Source organism: Daphnia pulex, chromosome 11 (assembly GCF_021134715.1).
Source record: "Daphnia pulex isolate KAP4 chromosome 11, ASM2113471v1".
NCBI lineage: Eukaryota > Metazoa > Arthropoda > Branchiopoda > Diplostraca > Daphniidae > Daphnia > Daphnia pulex.
This window is the reverse complement of record NC_060027.1, coordinates 2,026,629-2,046,364: the sequence shown is the minus strand read 5'-3', so window position 1 is coordinate 2,046,364 and position 19,736 is coordinate 2,026,629. Positions and strand designations below refer to the sequence as shown.

General features: G+C 41.7%; 5 protein-coding genes and 1 long non-coding RNA gene across 8 annotated transcripts; 4 read left to right on the top strand and 2 right to left on the bottom strand.

Annotated features, from left to right (window-relative positions):
- Window positions 1–19: 19 nt before the first annotated feature.
- Window positions 20–958, top strand: LOC124207870 (protein C19orf12 homolog). Its single transcript, XM_046605508.1, has 3 exons — window positions 20–220; window positions 306–468; window positions 556–958. Exons 1-3 carry the CDS (start codon window positions 215–217, stop codon window positions 858–860), a joined length of 474 nt encoding a protein of 157 aa, XP_046461464.1. The 5' UTR covers window positions 20–214; the 3' UTR covers window positions 861–958.
- A 1,012-nt stretch (window positions 959–1,970) lies between these two features.
- Window positions 1,971–2,690, top strand: LOC124207866. The gene is made up of 3 exons (XR_006880166.1): window positions 1,971–2,147; window positions 2,258–2,363; window positions 2,439–2,690. It is a non-coding gene; the product is annotated as an uncharacterized LOC124207866 (long non-coding RNA).
- A 207-nt stretch (window positions 2,691–2,897) lies between these two features.
- LOC124207862 lies at window positions 2,898–4,112 on the top strand. 2 transcript variants are annotated; one of them, XR_006880163.1, is made up of 4 exons: window positions 2,898–3,013; window positions 3,104–3,287; window positions 3,366–3,880; window positions 3,974–4,112. XR_006880163.1 is itself a non-coding variant. In XM_046605500.1 (3 exons), the coding sequence occupies exons 1-3, from the start codon at window positions 2,990–2,992 to the stop codon at window positions 3,674–3,676; spliced, it is 519 nt and encodes a 172-aa protein (XP_046461456.1). In that variant the 5' UTR covers window positions 2,898–2,989; the 3' UTR covers window positions 3,677–4,112. The 2 variants fall into 2 exon arrangements, 1 of the variants encoding a protein (XP_046461456.1); XM_046605500.1 differs by having other exon boundaries at window positions 3,366–4,112.
- LOC124207863 lies at window positions 3,768–4,550 on the bottom strand. Its single transcript, XM_046605501.1, has 4 exons — window positions 4,410–4,550; window positions 4,277–4,340; window positions 3,963–4,217; window positions 3,768–3,894 (listed from the first exon to the last, which is right to left on the bottom strand). The coding sequence occupies exons 1-4, from the start codon at window positions 4,485–4,487 to the stop codon at window positions 3,788–3,790; spliced, it is 504 nt and encodes a 167-aa protein (XP_046461457.1). The 5' UTR covers window positions 4,488–4,550; the 3' UTR covers window positions 3,768–3,787.
- Window positions 4,551–5,158: 608 nt separating this feature from the next.
- LOC124207864 (28S ribosomal protein S24, mitochondrial-like) lies at window positions 5,159–5,945 on the top strand. The gene is made up of 3 exons (XM_046605503.1): window positions 5,159–5,290; window positions 5,349–5,535; window positions 5,605–5,945. The coding sequence occupies exons 1-3, from the start codon at window positions 5,276–5,278 to the stop codon at window positions 5,892–5,894; spliced, it is 492 nt and encodes a 163-aa protein (XP_046461459.1). The 5' UTR covers window positions 5,159–5,275; the 3' UTR covers window positions 5,895–5,945.
- A 451-nt stretch (window positions 5,946–6,396) lies between these two features.
- LOC124207857 (CCR4-NOT transcription complex subunit 6-like) lies at window positions 6,397–19,592 on the bottom strand. 2 transcript variants are annotated; one of them, XM_046605492.1, is made up of 10 exons: window positions 19,438–19,543; window positions 19,338–19,383; window positions 18,985–19,110; window positions 18,560–18,922; window positions 10,648–10,716; window positions 10,406–10,563; window positions 10,165–10,319; window positions 9,760–10,030; window positions 9,238–9,679; window positions 6,397–9,128 (listed from the first exon to the last, which is right to left on the bottom strand). In XM_046605492.1, exons 1-10 carry the CDS (start codon window positions 19,441–19,443, stop codon window positions 9,046–9,048), a joined length of 1,719 nt encoding a protein of 572 aa, XP_046461448.1. In that variant the 5' UTR covers window positions 19,444–19,543; the 3' UTR covers window positions 6,397–9,045. The 2 variants fall into 2 exon arrangements, with proteins under 2 accessions (XP_046461448.1, XP_046461449.1); XM_046605493.1 differs by lacking the exon at window positions 19,338–19,383 and having other exon boundaries at window positions 19,438–19,592.
- Between the last annotated feature and the right edge of the window lie 144 nt (window positions 19,593–19,736).

Genomic DNA, 19,736 nt, shown 5'->3' with positions numbered 1-19,736 from the left:
AATGTTTCAGATTCAATTTCAATTTTGGCGCGACTGTTTATTACCTTTGTTACCCATTGTTATCTTTCGCAGAATGATTAGATAAAGAGTAGTGGCGTTGTATCCAACTAAGCTTGAACCAAATGCTATTAGTTCTACATATATTATGCACTATTGTGTTTAGTTCTCTATACCTCAAAATATTTTTCCGACTACCTTTTCAACGAATACTGCCATGGAGGTATAAACTTATATCACTCTTTTTCGAGACAAGATTTTATGTTATTTACACTCTTTACATCCTGTAAATATTTGATACATTCCAGGTTGCCATACAGTTAATACAGTTGATTGAAAATCTGTTGAAGGAATTGATGAAGACAAAAAAAGTTTTAGTTCCTGTAGCTGGAGCACTGACAGATGCAGCCACTGTTGGTTTTACAACCTTAGTTGGTAGCTCAATTGGCGGCCCAGTGGGAGCCGTAGCTGGTATTTGGCCATTTTGGTTTATTTGGCAATGTCTTTTTATTTTATTACGTTAGTACTAATTGTTTTCTTCATTGTCATCGTTTACAGGAGGAGCAGTAGGAGCAGGGATCCTAGGTGTGTCAAGAGCTCTGGGACAATGCAATTACAAACCTCTAATGACGGCTTTAACAGAGGACTTAACCGAGGAAGAAAGAAACGATTTGTATGAGAGAATCTGGGAAAAACTGAAGGCTTGCGGAAACTGCACTTTAAATCAGTTAAAGGATTCAGCTCTAATGGATTCAGCTGTAATGAAGTTGAAGAAAACTGTTGAGGAGAATCCAGATTTGATGAAAAATATCGAAAATGAACTCAATGAAACTCTTGGCAAAAAGAAAATGGTGTTAGATTAAAAACGAGAAAAAAATGACTGCAGTTGTTAAATGTCCCCAATTTAATGATCCTATAATTTTTTATATTGCAAGTTTAAGCAATAAATCACATTAAACGAGTTTTTTTTCGATATGCAATTTATGCAAGTGGTAATAATTCTTTGAAAGTGTTGGCTCATTAAAACATTAAATATCGGCTATACATTAGTATTGACTTTTTAGTCAATGTCAATTTGAAGGAGTAATCCATTTTGAGCATAATGAATAAACTAGTTGCTGAAGCTATCATCCATCAGTTAGAAAGAGAATTAATGGATCTAGCCATCAGCATCGGCAAGACGTTCTATGTGGAGAAGATCCTGCTTTTATTCAGAAACCCATGGAGAACTTGCGTGAGTTCAAACGCAAGTGTTTCTTACAATTAATTTATTGAGAATTGCATTCCTTTACCAGTGATTTGATACATATTCATTCGGTATTGTTGAGGTACCATATTGAAGTGATTGCTAATGGTCTCGATTTAAATCGATTTAAATAATGCGTCAAAGCATCTAGCACATTGTGATTAGGTAAAATATTAAAAGTTATGTTTTCACACTCTATATTAGGTTCAAAGCCATCAAAGCCGAGAATAAAAAATGAATGAATTCCTGGCATTCTCATTTAAGCTCTTATGGCTTTGGCAATTTAAACAAGAAAATAGAACTTTTATCACCCGGTGCTTACATAGAGCTACGGCATTTACAAGCATGTCCATTCCCATGGCAATAAACTTTTATGTTTAACCTTTTGATACATTGACGATTGACCAGATAATAACTTAAATTGAGACACAAATTAGCATCGAGCTTATGAGGTTATAAATAGAATATTTGACAATCAGTCGAGAAACCAGTCGCACAATGAAAGCCACGCAAGCATATACACGCTGCTCGAAAAAAGCGCGGCGCCGGTTTACTTTTGAGTTGGGACGGAACGGAGTTGCCGTGAAAATAGCTTGATCACTTGAATATTGATTTGAAAATTATTTTAAAAAGTGACAACTAATACGTTGGTTACTGCATCACATTTTTTATATGTTTGCTGCAGCGTTGCAATTTGATTCGATTTCAATTTTGATACGTATATATAATCATGTTTGCTGTAACCTTTCTTTTATCGTTCGTAAAAGTGATTAGATAAAGAGTTAAGGGGGGGGGAGGAGTTGAATTCAATAGTTGAATTCAACACTCGTACCTGTAGTTCTCAGTACCTCCAAAAGATTTTTTGCAAATACCTTTTGCAACAATGGATAATTCCAAGTCTGAGGTGATTATACGTATGTGATTAACACTTTTTATCCTGCAAATATTTTATACTATATATTTCAGGTTGCCGTACTGTTCAATTCATTCAAGTTATTATAAAATATGTTGTAGGAAAAGGAGTCGTCGAAGAAAGATGAAGCAATTAGAAATGCAGCCACTGTTGGATTTACAACCTTAATTGGTGGCTCAATTGGTGGTCCAGTGGGAGCGTTAGCTGGTATTTGGAAATTTCATTGTTTTTGTCTTTTATCATAATTATGTTTATTGTTTTCTTCATTGTCATCGTTTGCAGGAGCTATCGGAGCCGCACTAATCATAAGTGTACCTAAGGAAACTGTCAAAGAAAAAGAAAAAACTGCTGAGTTAGAGTAGACTCCAAAAGCGATGGATACTATCAAAATAAGCTCGAAAAAAACAAATTATGATTTGAGCTTATCAACGAAATAATCACTGTAGTTTTTAAATGCCTCTAATTGAACTGCTCCTATAATTTTCAAGTTACAATCAATTACAAGTTAAATCAATAAATCATATTAAATGGGAATTTCTCGTTATGCAATTGATGCAAGTAGTAATTTAATTCTTTGAAAGTGTTGGCGCATTATTTGTCAATGTGTTTGCTGCAACGTTGCATAGATTCGATTTCAATTTTGTTGCGTAAATTATCATCATTTTTATTACCTTTCTTATCATTCGTAATAATGATTAGATAAAGAGCTGGGGGGTATTGAATCCATCTATAAACCTAAAGTTGATAATAAAGTGCGTTCTATTCTTCTACATGGTCACCACTTGTGCTATTCTCAATATACCTCAAAATATTTTTTGCATCTGTTTATTACAATGAATAGGCCTACTTCCAACGAGGTTGTAAAACTTTATATTACTAGTTTTCGAGAAAAGATTTAATGCTGTGATTTACACTTTTCATCCTGTAATTATTTTATAAATTTTTAGGCTGAGGAACAAATCAACGATTCATCTAAGTTATTGACTGAAAATCTGTTGAAGGAATTGTTTCAGACAGGTTTAGTCAAAGTTTTAGTTCCGCATGTAACTGGAGTACTGATAGATGCACTCGTTGTTAGTGTTACAACCTTCGTTGGTACCCTGGCTCGTGGTCAAGTTGGAGCTTTGATTGGTAATTAGCAAATGGACATTGCTTTTGTATTTTTATCATAATTATTAAAATTGTTTTCTTCATTGCCATCATTTGAAGGAGCTGCCACAGGCATAACAATCATAATTATACCAAAAGCTATGGGACATGGCAACTACAAACCTTTAATGGCAGTTATAAAGGAGGACATGACAGAGGAAGACAGGGATCGATTTCTTGAGATAGTCTGGAATCAAGGGTTAAAGTATTGCCTCGGAAAGAAATACTCTGAGAATCAGTTAAAGGATCCAGCTGTAATGAATTCAGCTGTAACGGAGTTGAAGAAGAATCCAGAAGCAATAGAAACTATCGAAAATGTGGTCAATCAAGCTCTTGCCGAAAAGAAAATGAGTTTAGCTAAAACGGAATGATCACTTTAGATTCAAAATGCCTCTTATTGAACTGCTCCTACATAATTTGTTATAAATTGTTAAATCTGGTTAAATCAATAAAGCATTTTCGAAAGAGAAAATTGTGCAAATCTACATGGAAACGAGTTCGGATGTCGTCGCACCTCTGCAGTTTGACTCGTGATGGCTGAGCTCACGGTAGTAACACAAAACAATCCACCACAGGTACGTTTCCAAGCCTATGAAAACAAGTCGGAAAATGTACATAATTGCGAGCGGAATTCCTTCACAATCTCCTGTGTGTTACCAATGAAGCAGGACATGATGAAGACGGTGGAAACACCATGAGAAACATTAGCGGTGAACGCCATGATAAAGCCAGAGATTAAAATGATTGTGTGAATAGATCTCATCAGCATGTCGCCCACGAGCCAAGGTACCAGCAGAATCGATCGACTGTTGCTGAACGCTACGTGGAGAAGCAAAACGCAGCAGGCAATCAGAGCCGAGCTCACAATCACCGTGGAAATGATCACGAAAGCCTCAACGGGGTTTAGCAAATCTAAACGCGAAAATGTGACAGTTTGACAACGTTTTGACGCAAAAGAAATCGTACCATACCGTCATTTAAATTCAGATTGCTCGACTGAATCATGCCAATGACCAATTGGATCAAATAGCCAATCTGCGCAACATTTGAAAACCGAAATAGATGTGATTTGTTTTGAAAAATTTTGTTTTCGACCAAAGTTACCATTGAAAAGAAGGCGATGATTTTAGTCCCCACCTGGAGGGAAAGGCCGCAACAACGTGTTTTCACTCTTCTCGTCATAGCGAACAGCAACAAAATGTGGACGTTTACAACTTTGTTTTAAACTTTTTTTCTGAACTGCGCAATATAAGAATCAACCAGACAACCGCGTATATGACTATATGTAGAAAGCACAAAAACCAGTTGATGCGTATAAAAGTTGTCGGCAAAAATTTATAGTTGGCACAAGCGAGGTTTCTTCTGAGTTGCTTTCGAGACTAGTTAACACTGGGATATGAAGCTCAAAAGTGAAACTGCTGCTGTCTCTTTAAAGAGATAGTGTTTGCGTGGGGCGTTGTTAAAAACTTGTGTGACCTGCTAAATGTTTTTTAATCAGGCCAGGGTCGCTGGAGGTAATGTAACAGCCACCCATTACTGGGCCAAAAGGCAAAAATAGGCTTGACCAAAAAGGCTAAATCGTAAACTTGGGAATAAATTTACATTCAATCCGGAGGAAATTCTCGCGCAAGAAAAGAACACACTGGGCGCTACGGCCATCACAAGCAACTCTCTCTAGGTCAAAATTATACTAACAATGTACAAAGAGTTCGGCAAGAAATCACAAATACGAAACAAAAATACGTGATTTCAAAAGATAACTTTGTTCGTATAATTTTCCGACTAGATTTTTGGCCGGCTTAGAGGTTTTTGGGAAAATCAGATTTCTGTAAGCAAGTTATTTCCAAGTTTGGCAAACACGTTTTAACACTGTCAACAACAGAATAAAGAAAACAGCAGACGAATTTGGTTCGAACGCGTTCGTGAATTCTACAGTATTTATAATTCAAGTAGATATTTGATGAAATAAAATGTTGCGAGTTCTGGTATGCCGAATAAAAATGTCAAAAAGAAAATATTTCATTATTTTTTGTTACTCTATAGGTTCAAAGTACCGACAAAGTAGCGGTAGTACCTCAGTTACGACAATTCCATGCCAGTGCGGCTTGTTGTAAAGTTCAGTCGGGCAGGTACAAAATATCCCCGAAAAGAGACAAGGCTCTAACTTATGAAATGGCCAACCCACCTCACTTCATTGCTCATAGGAAATCATGGAACTCTTGGGACACAAGTATGTTTTTCAAGCAAATCAAATTTCTCACCGAGTGGAATTAGAAAATTGATTTTTTCCCCCACACAGCTTCGTTACTAGAGGGACAGAGGGCTGCAGAGACCTCAGTTGAAGATGTATTCATTCGTCGCTTTGTGAGTGGGACTTGGCATGATCAGTTCTGCTCTGAGATTATCATCAAACGGCAACACAACCTGATCAGAATAGCTGGCATCATCAAGCAGGGCCTAGCTGCACGAAAAATGTATTTCCTGATCGGCTATACTGAAGAGTTACTCTCCAATTGGCTGCAGTGTCCAGTGAAATTGGAACTGCAAACCGTTGAGAACAAGGAAGCTACCGTTTTCAAATATATCTAGTTTTCTAATGCTGATAGTCATGTGTCTTAAATAAACACAATACAAAATGAAGACTGGGCTTCCATTTTTCAGGCAGATTTAAACTTTCAATCACTCACAGACAACTCTTAAGGAATGCTACAAAAGTGAATTTGTCAGAGACATCCTACCGTTGGCAGTTTGATGGTCATGATGAAAACGAAGCTCTTCTGGATTTATCTGCAAACGTTTCTTCTGGCTCTGAACACTTTCAACATTCAAAGTAACTAAAATACTTTTACCACTTGTAACCACACGTAAAACAAAATCGGTTTTTACACATTACATCACGTGCTTAAAAAGTAAACTCATTTTTCAGAGCAGTCGATATTTCACCAACGAGAAAAATGGCGGTAAAACTGATCCGACGAATGGTGCCAAATTCTAAATTTGTGTTTTATCTTTATTTTGGACATCAAAATAGATTTCACGTGTTTCGATGATGAGATTGATGAAATTGTAAATGAATGGAATGCAGGACACGTAATTTTTTTTTCGTTTACTCACATCCGTTTTCCGCTCCATCCCATATTGGCAAAACGGAAACCAAAAAAATTTCGAAATAGTTCCCCTCCCTTCGTACAGGCCCCATTCTTTTAAAAAAACAAAAAGAAAAAAGACAAGTTTTTCATATTATAGTTATAAGGACGACGAGTGAGAAACTCAATCAATCGATAAAGAAATAGAACACATTGAACGATGCACATATCGCAGGTGATCAACGCTACATTTACAGCCGAGAGAGAAAGAGAAAGAAAGAAAGAAACAAAAATTTAATTGAACAACACATTCGATTCAAAAAGAAAAAAATTCATGGATGAAATTTTTGTTTTTTTCCAAAAGATTGCTCGAAGAATAAAGGTGGAGGTTTCGGGAATTGGTGGTGGGTTTCCAAGGTGGAAAAAAGAAAAGAAATTTCTAAAAAAATTTTTGCTAAAATAAAATCGAAAAAATTTCGGGAGTGGGGGGGTTAAAGCGGAAGTGAAAATGTCAACAAATGGGATTTCGCTCCTTATTTTTGTTTTCCTTGCTCGGGTAAAATAGGATGTGTGTGTGTGGTGCACGTGCCAATCTGGATTTGGATTTCATTTCACTTTTTTTAGTTTAAGTTTTTCTGCAGAGCGAAGCGTTTGTCGTCGAGATGGGAGGATCGATAGAATTAGTACACAGATATTGGAGAAAATTGAAATGGTTTTTTTAGTTTTCTCGCCGGATGATGATTAGTGCGTGTGTGGCGGTATTCGTGAAGAGAGAGAAAGAAAAACAAGGAAACGAATGATGTATACAATCTTCTTCGTCGTCGATCAAGTCCGTTCAACTTTCACAGTTTTGTTTTTGTACAATCGGATTTCTTCTCGGGGGAGGAGGATGATTTCAACGTTGTTGGGCTTCACACACATGCGCAGTGGATGGTCAGAAAAAAACGACACACTCGGGCAGCAGGAGAAGAGGCGGACAAAATAAATCCAAAAATTTTTTCAATCAACCCATCCCGTGTCCCCTGTCTTTTAGCCATTTAAAAAGAAAAGCCATCATTCACACACAGACAAATGCACGGACGGGAGAAGAGGAAAAAAATAAGAAGAAATGGTTTTCTCTTAAAAATAAAAAAAAAGAAAAGTTGTTATTTTGACACGACGATTCAATCAATTTTTCTTTTTCTTTCCTGCTGGAAGTCGGGTAATGAATCAGTATTACTCTACCTTTAAGGAAAAGAAATTTAAAATAAAAAAAAAATTAAAATCCGCTATCGAAAGAAAAATTTGAAAGCTAATAGAGAGAAAAATGAATTGGCGGGAAATTTTGAATCGAAGATTAAAGAAAATGTTGGTCCGAGGATCAGATGGGCAACGTGTCAAAACCGATCGGGGCCTTCCACCCACACATACAAAATGACATTTAGAGAGAGAGAGAGAGAGGATCGGCGTATAATAATAGTGTATATATAATTTGTCCATTACTTCTTTTTTTTACTTTTAAACTTTTTTTTTTCAATTTTTTTTTGTTTTTTTTTTTATTTAAGTATTTTTGTTTCCAAGTCACGAAGTTTCGGAGAGGGACAGAAAAAAAAGCTTGAGATCCTGAGCTCTGGCTTCAAAGTTACTTTTCTTTTTTTTTTTTTTTAATCGAATTTGTGATGAAATTTGTAAATGAATACGGTGGTTGTGTGTGTATGGGGGGAGGGGAGAAAGGCGCAAAATTGTTTGCCAAGCACTGATAAAACGAACGCAAAAAGAACTCGATAAACACAAGCCAAAGAAAAAAATCATTTGGGCAGGGAAATTTTGGACCAACTAGACACACACACACACATACACTTGGACTCTACACTTTCTTCTTCTTACTGTTTTTACTGTGTACTGATACGGAACGTTATATAACTCTCGGTCGGTTGTTTCTTTAATTTCGAATTTTCCTCTTTTTTTTTCTAAAAAGTTTCCCATGCTGATCCCGGGGAGCTATAGGTCAATTTTAAGTTGATATCTAATAATCTTTTTTTTTTGTTTCGTTTGTTTTTCTATAATAATAATAATAATAATAAGTATAAGAGCATTCCATCTGCGACCAGGAAGTAGGGGGGGGGGGGTAGGGGAGAATTTTAAATTTAAGTTTTTCGTTACTGATAAAAAATTGTGGATTGGGAGAGAGAGGAAGGAAAAAGGAAAAAAAAAGAGCTCGGGCTGGGCGACTGAAAAACCATTCATAGATGCACATAGAAGTTTGGTTAGAGAGAGAGAGAGAGAGAATAGAGCGGAGGAAAGGCTAAAATCAATCAACCAGAAAGAGATAGCAAAAAAGAAACAAAAATGATGACGGGAAGAAGAAGCACATTAAGGAAGTCGTGTGAAAAAGAATCCTGATGATATAAAGATGGAGGAGGAGAAGGGAGTGAACGACGGAGAGAAAAAATTAGCGGGGGGAGAGGAGATTGAAAATGGATACGAGAACCGAACGCGACACCACGAAAATCTTTTTGCAACTATTTAAGAGAAAAGAAAAAAAAAGAAAATAGACAAAAAAAATTATAATAAAGGGGGAAAAAATAGTGTGTTTTTTTTTTGTTTGAGGTCCACCAGTTTATAAGTCAGGTTCTTTTTGTTGTTGTTGTTTGATGATGATGTGACGCTAGGGGCTACCGCCTAGGAATGAAACCGTTCGAGCCCAGACCGGAGTAGGTCGGCGACATTTCCAACTCCACCAGCAACGAGAAATGATCTTTTATCGAAATAAAATGATTTGTTAAAACCCAAAATCAACAAATCAAAAATTCAAATCAAATAAATAAAAATTCCAAAATAATAATAACAAAAAAATATTTGTGAACCTGATGGAATATCACGGTGAGGACAGCCGAGGACTTTGTTCTCTCTAAACCATTCGGCGTCGACGGGACCGAGCAGGCCCAGCGGCACCATCGTGGTCTTGCTGAAAAAGATGTAGTCGATGAGGCCCTTAAAGTCGTACGTATAGTTGCTGTAGGGCATCACGTCCGTCGTGTAGGCCGTCGACAGCCGGAACGGGTGCGTAAACTCGTTCGTCTTCTCGGAGAAGTTGGCAATGCCCTTCTGGAGGCAGGTCTTGTAGCCGAGCTCCTTGAAATCCGGATGGTTGGCCGAGATGCGCGACGAGTTGAGGAACTCGATGACGCCCGAATCCAGCAGCGAATTGAAATCGCCGCACAGGAGCAGCTGGGTGTGAGACGGATCGGCTTTGTTGTGGCCGGGCCGGAACGAATGGCCCACAGCGTCCTGAGTCAGCTGTTTCAACTGTTTTTTAAAAAAGGCGAAATTAAATCTTTTTCATCCATCCATTCATCCGGCCAGGAATAGATCTTCTTTGGTCATACTTCGTTCATCAGCATCATCGTCTGCACCAGCTTGACGTCGCAGTACTGCGGATCCCAGTGGATGTGAGCCGTGCACACCAGGAGCGGCTGGTGGATTTGCGAAGGATCCGGCCGGATGCCATTGCTCCAGGCAGCCTCTTTCGTCTCCAGCAGAGCCGCCAAACCGATGTTGTCCTTGGTCATGACGCGGTTCAACATGTCGTCCGATCCTTCAGCGTTGGCCAGGGCCAATTGGTTGAACTCAATCAGGTGATCGTACACCAATGAAAACCTGTTGCGTAAATGGGAAAAGCCCCAAACAAAAAAATATATATTAATCATTGGCTTATCTGGTTGTGTTTGCGGATGAGTATGGAGAAATCCCCCCAAAACTGGGCAACAACAAACGACCAGGTGACTCATTACTTGGCCGTGCGGTAAAAGATGGCGCATCCGTCGACGTAGCGTCTGTCGCTCTCGGCCATCGTTTTGGCGCGTGATTTGGGCGAGAAAATGCCGTCGTATCCGTCACGCTTCAACTCGGGCAGGAAGTAATTGTAAAACTGTTCCGTCTCCACCTCCTGTACGTGTAAAATAAAACAAAATAACGAGACCAATGAGTCATTGAGCGTCACACACTACGATTGTTGATGGAATTTAGTCGCACCTGTAGACTGATGATGTCGGCGGAATAATGCCGGATCTCCTCCAGGATACTTTTGCGCCGGTATTCCCATTTGAGCACCCAACTTGGACAGTAGCCATACATCTGTCTGGTGGCGTACTTGTCGCACAAAACATTATAGCACATCACCGTGAAGATACCTACATCGAAAATGAATAGACACAAAGAAATTAATTGTCTTATTCGATAGTCCGTGACATTTGCAAATGGATTTGATTATTTACAAGTCGGCTGGTTTCGGTTGGGATGGCCCAGCGGGATCCACGGTCTCATCGGCGGTAGGGGTGCCGTGACTAGAAAGAAAAAGAAAAAGCACAAAAAAGAAAATCAATTTCTCAACATCGACAGAAGAACAGTTAAGACAATAATCAATTCAGAGAAGAAGAAGAAGAACAAAAAATGTTTTCTATTTTTAATCATCGCTGGATCCGACATTCTTTTTGTTTGTTCGCTTCAAATATGGGCACAGATGATACGGGACCCCGTCAACGATCAAAGTTGAAAACATTCAGTCAATTAATCACGGCGCACAACTTTACCAATAAATCGATATGTAAAAAAAAGAAATCAAAAAGGAATCCGGTCCCGACCATCTCTTCATTTCGCCATTGACACAACAACTACGAGAAAGAGGGGGGGGGGGAGTAATCGATTTAACCATCTATCCGCCCACCATAAGCTTGATAAGACTTTGTCGTTGGCAATCAGAAATAGTCCCGTTTCGTCTAGTTGGAAAAATAAAAGAAAAAGAAAACAGGACGGGACCAGTTTGGGGAGAGCCAAAACTGGAAATCGACGGGCACAATGGCAAACGCACGCGATTATTCGTCTTCTTTCTTCCCCATCATGGATATTAGAGTCTTCTCTCTCTTTCTCCATTGATGATGTCATGGCCGACTTAGCATCGAAATAGGCAAAACAAAGGGGGTCTGTGACCTTTTGCCAACTAAATAGGTCATCATCTTCTTTTGGGGTCCCCCCCACCAACCACCAACCACCTAAACGACGTCATTCAAACTCGTTAATCTTTCACCGCAAATCGATTGCCCTCCATACTGTTCCATTCCTAATCTTATCTATTGTGTCATCCCAACCGGTAAATAATAATTTCAAAAAATAAATTTTGTCAAACAAAAACCCCCAAACTTACACACACATCAAAATTGCATCATTTCCCACCGTCTCCGTGACGGAATCGTTACCGCAAAAAAAATAAAAATAAAAAGGAATTTTAATTTAAAAAAACAAAAGAAGAAGAAAAAATCGTTTCACGAAAAATGAGACCGTCACAGATGCGCATTTAGTGTGCAGTCATCGTTGAAGGGAAGTCTCGTTCCAGATTTTTATTTTATTTCGTCAAAAAAAGGTGTGTGTGTGTACGCGCGTATACAGTACACGCAATACCGGGCAGAATAGGGTCGGCTATATAGGATTATATAGTGCCTGTGTGTATCTCTGGCCAAAAGTTTGGCCCACTGCCAGTGTCCTACATTTTCGCCACACAACACCCACCCCATTCGTCCATTTTTCTTTTCGTTCGTGCCGTGTGTGTGTCTCGTCTGGCGTCCTACTCTTTTACCTACGGCCCCCTTTTACCAACTTCACTTCAAAACCCCGACCGTCATTTGTTGGAATGTTCAACAGGAGGGTGGACAATATAGCCTCAAGGCCGTTCACTTTTCTTTCTTCTTCCTTAAAAAAAGGCGACAATGAAATGACACGTGAATAACCCGTTCAACTCCACCCAAGACCCACAACAATTTCGTCTGACTTATTTAAAAAAAAAAAAGGTTGGACGAAATAAACGACCGATTCGTGTCAGCATTGCGGTGCGTTATGATGACGCGAAAAAATAAAAAACTGTTGTTTTTTTTCTGTCGGCCCAAAACAAAAAATAAAAACGGGTTTTTATTTTAAAAGCGGAAGAAAAAAGTGCTGAAATATTTTGGTTGGTGAACGACGTCTCTAACGGGTCGACCGGAAAAAAAAGGGTGGGATGAAGCAGGTAACATCAGGTGAACGAGACCCTTAACTCGACTCGGTCGTCGTCTCATTTCCAACACAAGTTGGGGGGGGTGTAGAAAAAAAAAATAACTCTTGACGTGATTCAAAACATTCTTGGGTGGAGAAGAAGAAATGCACCGTTAGGAACCGACGACCTTTGATCCCTTTGCCCCGCCCTAAAACCACGTCACAATTTTGTTTTTTTCTCTTTCCTGTGAGACTGGGCCTCTTTTGCTACTTCACCAGCACCGGGAGATTGACCTCATTTTTTACCTTCCTATCCATCTCTCTCGTCGGCCCCTTTTTACACCTCCGATACCACACAGACGGACGACTTGGCTCCAACACACAAACAAAAAGAAAAATATAGTTAACGGGTTATGGATACACAACACATCCTTCTTCCGTCTTGGCCTTAGACGAAACAAGGCCACCAGCAGAGGATTTGTCAATTGAAGGAGAAAAAAACAAAACAGGCGATTGATGATGAAGCCACAAAATGAATTAACGACTCAACTAAATTGCCTGGGTCTAAAAAAAAAGAAAATTGATTGGCCATACCGGAAAGAAAGCGCCATTTCCGAGTCCGTTACTTTTTTTTTACCATTTCTCAGCTGGAAAATGAAACGGTTGATTGTGACTGATCGGAGGGGGGAATAAGAAATGAGAGAAAAAGCAGCGGCATTTCGGTTCTTGTCGACAGTTTTCGGTTAGGTCGGAAAAAGGCGAACCGTAACGGCAAAAAAATAAAACTAAAAAATGTAAATATCTAAATAATAAGTCAACCTCTTAAGTGGTACGACCTCCTTATTTTTTTTTCTTCTCTACATTTTTTATTTTTCCTTCTTCCCCACACAACGTACGGGAGAGATTAGCAAACGTCACGTGAGTGTGTGTCTGTATGCAGCCCCCTTGTGCTCACGTATCCCAAAAGCTCTAACGGTTTTGACCCGTTAGGTCTGGTGTCTTCTTCTTCTTCTAGTTTTTCTAACAGTCCAACAGAGAGACCCCGCCCGCCTAGATACTCTCGGGTGTGATGATTATGACGAACAAGACCGAGAGCTCTTTCGTCCCAACCAAACTCCCATTCAAAACAAACAAAAATAAAAAAACCTGTCGACTTTGATTAGAATTTCCTAACTGTCTCCCGATGGCCCCATTACTAAAAAAGAGACAGGGCAACCGGCAACAATGAAAAATTCATCCGACGCATTCACAAAGGCGTGAACGTGATTTTTCTTTAACTTCTTCCAGCTGGAGCGGCGCATCCTCTCCTTCTCTCTCTGCACTGCTAAATCGTTTCTTTTTTGCGGTTTCTCACCACTATAAAGTCGTACTACCTATTGGTCAACTCTTAAATAGAAGAAGAAGTTTGGTGCCGGTCGAGCGGCGCGTTCTACTGACCGAGCGGCGTCGGTCCGCCAGTTTTGGCACGCGGGAAGAAGACGCAGAAAAATGTCGACCGCTATTATACAAGACAACTTCTCTCTCATTCGTCCGCGCACAAATCCGGATGCAAAATGCTAATAGCACGCAAACAAATGTCCGACACATTCGTCGACTTACGCACGTACGTAAGACAAGAAATGTAGGTCACCTCCTTTTCCAAATACAAAACAGATGCGTCAAAAATTGCGGCAATACCCTTTTCTCTCTCTCTCTACTACACCAGGTATGCAGATAGGCTAGACACAAACACACTCGTGTGTCCTCAATAAATACACACAAAGGGATGACACAGACATACATACGAGAGAGAGACCCCCCTTCGTTCGTTCGTTCATATTTTTGTTTCCAGCTGGAATTCCAGTTGTGTGTTTCCCCGGAATGTGGAGAAGAGAGGCCCGAGATTTAAAAAAAAAACAGTCAACGGTTCAAAGAAGAAGAAGAAACTAGGCAGCTCGACCTCCCATCGGCGGTGTAACGGCACCTCAACGATGACCTACAATCCATCCGCCCGGGTTTGTTGTGTGTGTGTGTGTGTCTTTAACATACACACCCGGGGTATCCGACGAAAGAAAGATGTTCCGTTTTCGTGTGTGCACACGCGCATATAGCGCCGTGGCATTTTTAGAATGAAAAAATAAAAAAAAGGAGCCCGGTGGTTCAGCTACAACAAGTTAACCGGAGGAGGAGGAGCCTGTTCTACATTTTTCTTTTTCCAAAAAATTACATAACCAAAAAAAGAAGTAGAGAATAAAAAACCGTTTGTTTTTTGTTTTTTTTTTCGTCTTTAATAGACATCCCCTCGAGGAAACCACCGCAATATTCAGAAAAAAAGGAGAAACGACTCATTTTTTGTTGTGCCGTTGAAAAAAAGAATTAAAACAAAATAAAGAAAAAAAGTAACAGATCAGGCCATCATGTTCTTCCGTTACGCTCGGAATCAAAACGGGTATTTTCCTTGGCGATCGGGGCCGTCTGCGAGAGAGACAACGGGCCACTTTGCGACGTTCAAGTCAACGAGAGAGAGAAAGAACTAAGTACTGTTGTTTTTTGTTTTGTTATTTGTTTTTCAACAAGGCGTTTATATATAAGTCATAACGTAACATCTTTTTTCTCTGTATTGGGTTTCCTGCCCGTTTGCCACTCGATTGGGTTACCACCGAATGTTCGTCGAAACGGGCAGGCCAAAAGCAAAAACAACACGGGGCAGAGAGAGACATTCGAGACTTACAGGCAACAACAACAACACACACAGAAAAACGAATGAAACCAACCAAACAAACAAGAAAAGGAAAAAACCAAAGGGGCCAAACGATGATGATGTCACCGATATTTAGTTATTTCTTTTTTGATAAAAAGTGGGTCAGTCGCAACCGATACGGTTTCCCGAACCAAAAAAACACGCGCAAACCAACAACACAACAAAACACACCCGAAAAAAAAATTCTTTGAATTACCAAATATAGTGCTCTGTTGTTTTTCAACGTGTTATTCACTTTTTTTGTTTATCCTACCCACCCAAAAAATGCCTCCGGAATATTGAATCATCGTATATCTCTAAACCATCTCCTCTCCTACTCGTCTTTCTTGTTTGTTTTTTTTTAGTCAAGAATTAACCAGAAAATTAGAATTAGCAAAAAATAAAGAAAAGAAATAGGTCAAGATTATTTTGAACCCCAAACATATAATAGAAAATCCGATGGAAAAAAAAAATAATTCGCAACGAAAAAATAATTAATTTAAATTCTCTTTCCCGCCACCCAATTCGAAATTTCAAAAAAAAATAAACGCCAAACAAAAAAATGAATAGACAGAATAATAATAGACCACCCCGGGAAAAAAAAGAAGCGCGCAAACACCACGACAAAATGACCTAACGGGGGAAATCGGGAGAAGAAGAAGAGACTGAATGTTCGCGACTGTTGTTGTTGCTGTTGTTAAGCAGTTGTTCCGGTCCTGCTACAACTACAACGTCTCCCATCTCTTCTGTTGCTGTTGTGACGGTGTTGTTGTTGTTATTCTGAGTGGCCTGGGCGGTCGAAGAGAAGAAACGGATTTCAATGTCGCGATGGCCGTTAAATGGCGAGGCAATTAGCTGACTGGAAACTTGGAGGTAATGGCCAAGCGGTGGCGGTGGCGAGTCCAGATGTAACTGCAAATCATTGCCCAGTAGATTGTGACGGCGGCGGTCTTCCTCCGGCTGAAAGTGTTGCGGCTGATGTTGTTGCTGCTGTTGTTGCATCAGTTCCGGCATTCCAGTCAGAAATGAGGACGTCGGCAAATCCAAATAAGGGACAGACGACGGTGACGTCTGAACCTGAAACTGGCCGCCGTGGTTGCGCTGGCGATCCGGTCGCCGGATGACCCGCTGATCGGGCCAGCACGACGACGACGAAGAAGACGGCGACGGGTGGCCGCTACTGCTTCCGGACGGCGACCAGACGGGCGATAAGGAATGCCAACAACCCGAGCTCCAAATGTCATCCTCTACGCACGATTGACCCGGCCATAACGGCGGACTTTGAGCGGATGGAACAATACAATTATCCGAGCCTGACGTCGTCGCAGCCCCCGACGAAGAAGAAGAAGTAGTGCTACTGCTACTACTACTGCATCCCGTCTTGGCCGTAGAGAGCAGACTGGTATGCCGGAAGAGTTGGGCCAGCGAATCGCCCTGATTGGAAAGCAAATCGTCCAGTTCGGACAGAGCCGTCGACCCAGTTAAATCCTGCGCTACGATTCCTCCTCCTCCATTGCTGTTGTGATGGCCCTTGGTGGCGACCCTCTGGTGGTGGTGGTGGAACAACAGGGACGAGGACTCTTGACCTGGTTTCTTCCTGCGTTTGCGCGGCTTGATGATCCGCGGCAGACTGGAATCAGAGCCTCCCGACGCCAGACCCTCGTCACTCGTCACGCTACACGTGTCGCTGCTCGACGACGGGCAGCCCGACGACGAGCCAGCGTCCCCATTCTCTGACGTCATTTCCATTGGGGTCACCACAGCCGACTGTAGTCCGGTCGACTGTTGCGACAACAAGGCGGCCACCGGAAGAGGCGACGGCGGAGTCACTGGAGTGGGCGTCAACATCGTGGGCTGGTGATAAACCAAGGGCCGTCTGGCAGAGACGGCTGCCATGGATGATGGACCGTGTACGACAACGGGCATGTTGTTGTTTTTCTTGTGAAACGATTGTTGTTGCTGTTGTTGTTGTTGCTGCTGCTGACGTGGGACACGAATCAAAGGTGCTCCTTGCAAATGACTGGAATGGGGCGCGTAACCTTCCATCGCCGTGGCCGGATGCATGATGGGCGCTGGCAGATAGACGGGCGGCGGATGCCAATTTTTATTCACTCCACCACCACCACCACCTCCGCCACAGCCGACCCCGTTGTTTCCTCCGCCGTTTTTCGTCTTGCGGATCGAAGCCGCCATCGACAAGAGTGGAGCTCCCGCCCAATTGCGTGGGTCGTTGATGGGCAATTGGGGGTAATGATGTTGATGATGATGTGAAATCGGTCCGCCATTACTACCACCACCACCACCACCTGCACCACTCGACACGTGCTTGTTGTCGCAATCGGCTCCGTTGGAGCTGGACGTCTGCGCAGAGGACGAGTCGTTGTTAGCAACGCTGGGACGCGGTTTGGGTTTGGGTCTGACGGCCGTCGTGATCAGACAAGGGCCCGTGTACCGCTCCACGTCAACCGTGCCCATCTTCATTGGCGAACAAGACACGAGACGACCCAAACGTTCGCCTCCAAAGCACAAACACGACACAAACTTCTTCTTCTTCTTCTTTACTTCGACCAGAAAAATCCGCGACGTCTCTCTCAGCACGTGGTCGAGAGCCACTCGGCACACAAAAAAAAGAGTCTAACGGGTTAAGTTCGTGGGGGCTGCAGCGACAGCAGCAAATGTAAAAGAGAGATAGAGACCCGTCGCGGTCGACAGCTGAACGGCAACTAAAAAATTTTACAACGGTTTCATCCTTAACGAGTCGCCCAACGGGGCCGAGACCTGCACACAGGTGTGTGTGTGTGTGTAGACGGTATTTGGGGGCTGTCTATGGGGGGCGCTGTCGTCGTTTGGGGTTTGTTCAAAAAAAGAGATATACACCTCGGGGCTATTGGGCACCTACTTCCCTTCGCCGAAACGGTGCCATCTTCAAAGGCCCTTCCTTAGCAACCACCGATTGATTCGCACACCCAACGACTTGGCGGAGAAAACGGGTAGAAAATTTATCAAAGAAAAGAAAAGAGACGCATTTTGGTCAATAGCCATCGCCCGTGAGAGGATTCCAAACGGAAAAAAGTTTCGGGTTCGATGTGAAAAAGACAAAAAAATTGAATCGTGGAATCGGAGCCGATAATAATTGCGACATCTTCATTTTTCGATTCTTTCTCTGCCTTTTGTTATAAGGAGCAAAAAACCATATCGCTCGGCTCTTGATCTCATTTCTTGCTCAAAGCGATTGAGGTTACGACGTGGCCTGCTGTGTGCGCCCGCCATACCAGCGCCGAGGCCCGTAATTCAAGTCAACCGTTATTGAGATCAAGCGGGCTCTTGCTATCATGATTTGAGTCAGCCTCGGCGTTGGTGGAAAGAAAAAACAGCTGGGCCGTATCAAAAATGATAGCGAAATGGCGGAGAAAGTAAGATTGGTAGTGAATTGAGTGTGGACTTACTGGGTAGATTGTCCAGCAGGTAGGACAGAATTTTGTCAGTCCCGTTGACCTCGCTGAACAGGGTCATGATATCCGTCGAGAGCGGATTGCCCTTCAAGCCCAGGATCTGCAGCTTGAAGAGTTTGCCCATCTCCAAGGGGAGGGCCCGGATGTAGTTGTTGTGCAGTAAGAGCTCACGCAGGGTCACCAGCTCCCCAATCTCAGGTGGCAGGTTACGAAGCTTGTTGCAAGAGAGGTCCAGCTGGACGAGGCATGTGAGGCGGCAGATCTCTGGTGGGATTCTAGTCAGGTTGTTGTCGTTCAGGTAGAGAGACGTCAGATGCTGCAGCTTCCACAAGTTGGGACTGAGGTTTCGTATAGTACCTGAAAGGGAAAGGAATCGTCAGACTGTGATGCAAAGACGCCTGCCATATGTACACCATTACCTGTTATCTCCAACTCCATCCACTGGGATTTTTTCCCTGCATTGACTTCCTCGAGAGGCATAAAGGTGTGTGATCTCCTAGGGTTGCTGGGTTCATACTTGTCTTTGTGGCGAGACATCGTGTTAACTGCAATAGAATGGCAACAGTCAGTTAGCACATCAGACTATGTGTGGATAAATGATGTAATTTCCCGGAATAGCCAACAGATTGAAAGTCCATGTGTGAACACTAATACAAAGGAAAATAAACTACAGTGGTACAAATAAAGTCCTTTTCCAGAAGGAGAGAAGTGAGAGAAATCCCAGTCGGCAAAGAGTGGGAAAAAACTGCGTCTTCGACGAGAACAAACTTACAAGGCGATCCGGGAAATTGAATCATGATGGTGGACCGACTCGAGTTCTTTTTACAAAGCAATCAATAAACTTGTCAAATGAGTTAATTCAATCAACTGACCGTCATTTAAAAGAAATCAGCCCAGCAAAAAATCAGTAGTTAAATGACGCTGAAAAAACCTCGAATTCTGTCGTCTAGACCAGTCACAATGAATCGTTGATCGTAGTACCAATTTCAGACGTCTACGGGTTCTTGGCGCTGCGCGTTATGATTTCGCGCTTTTACGATTCTCAATCGGATTCAGCAACCTGTAGAAAAATTGAAAGTCTCTCGTTGAATAGAAATCTAATGCGTCACCATCGTTTGGACCGTTCCAATCAAGTTTGCCGAAACTCATAAACAGATTTTGAAATTTGGGA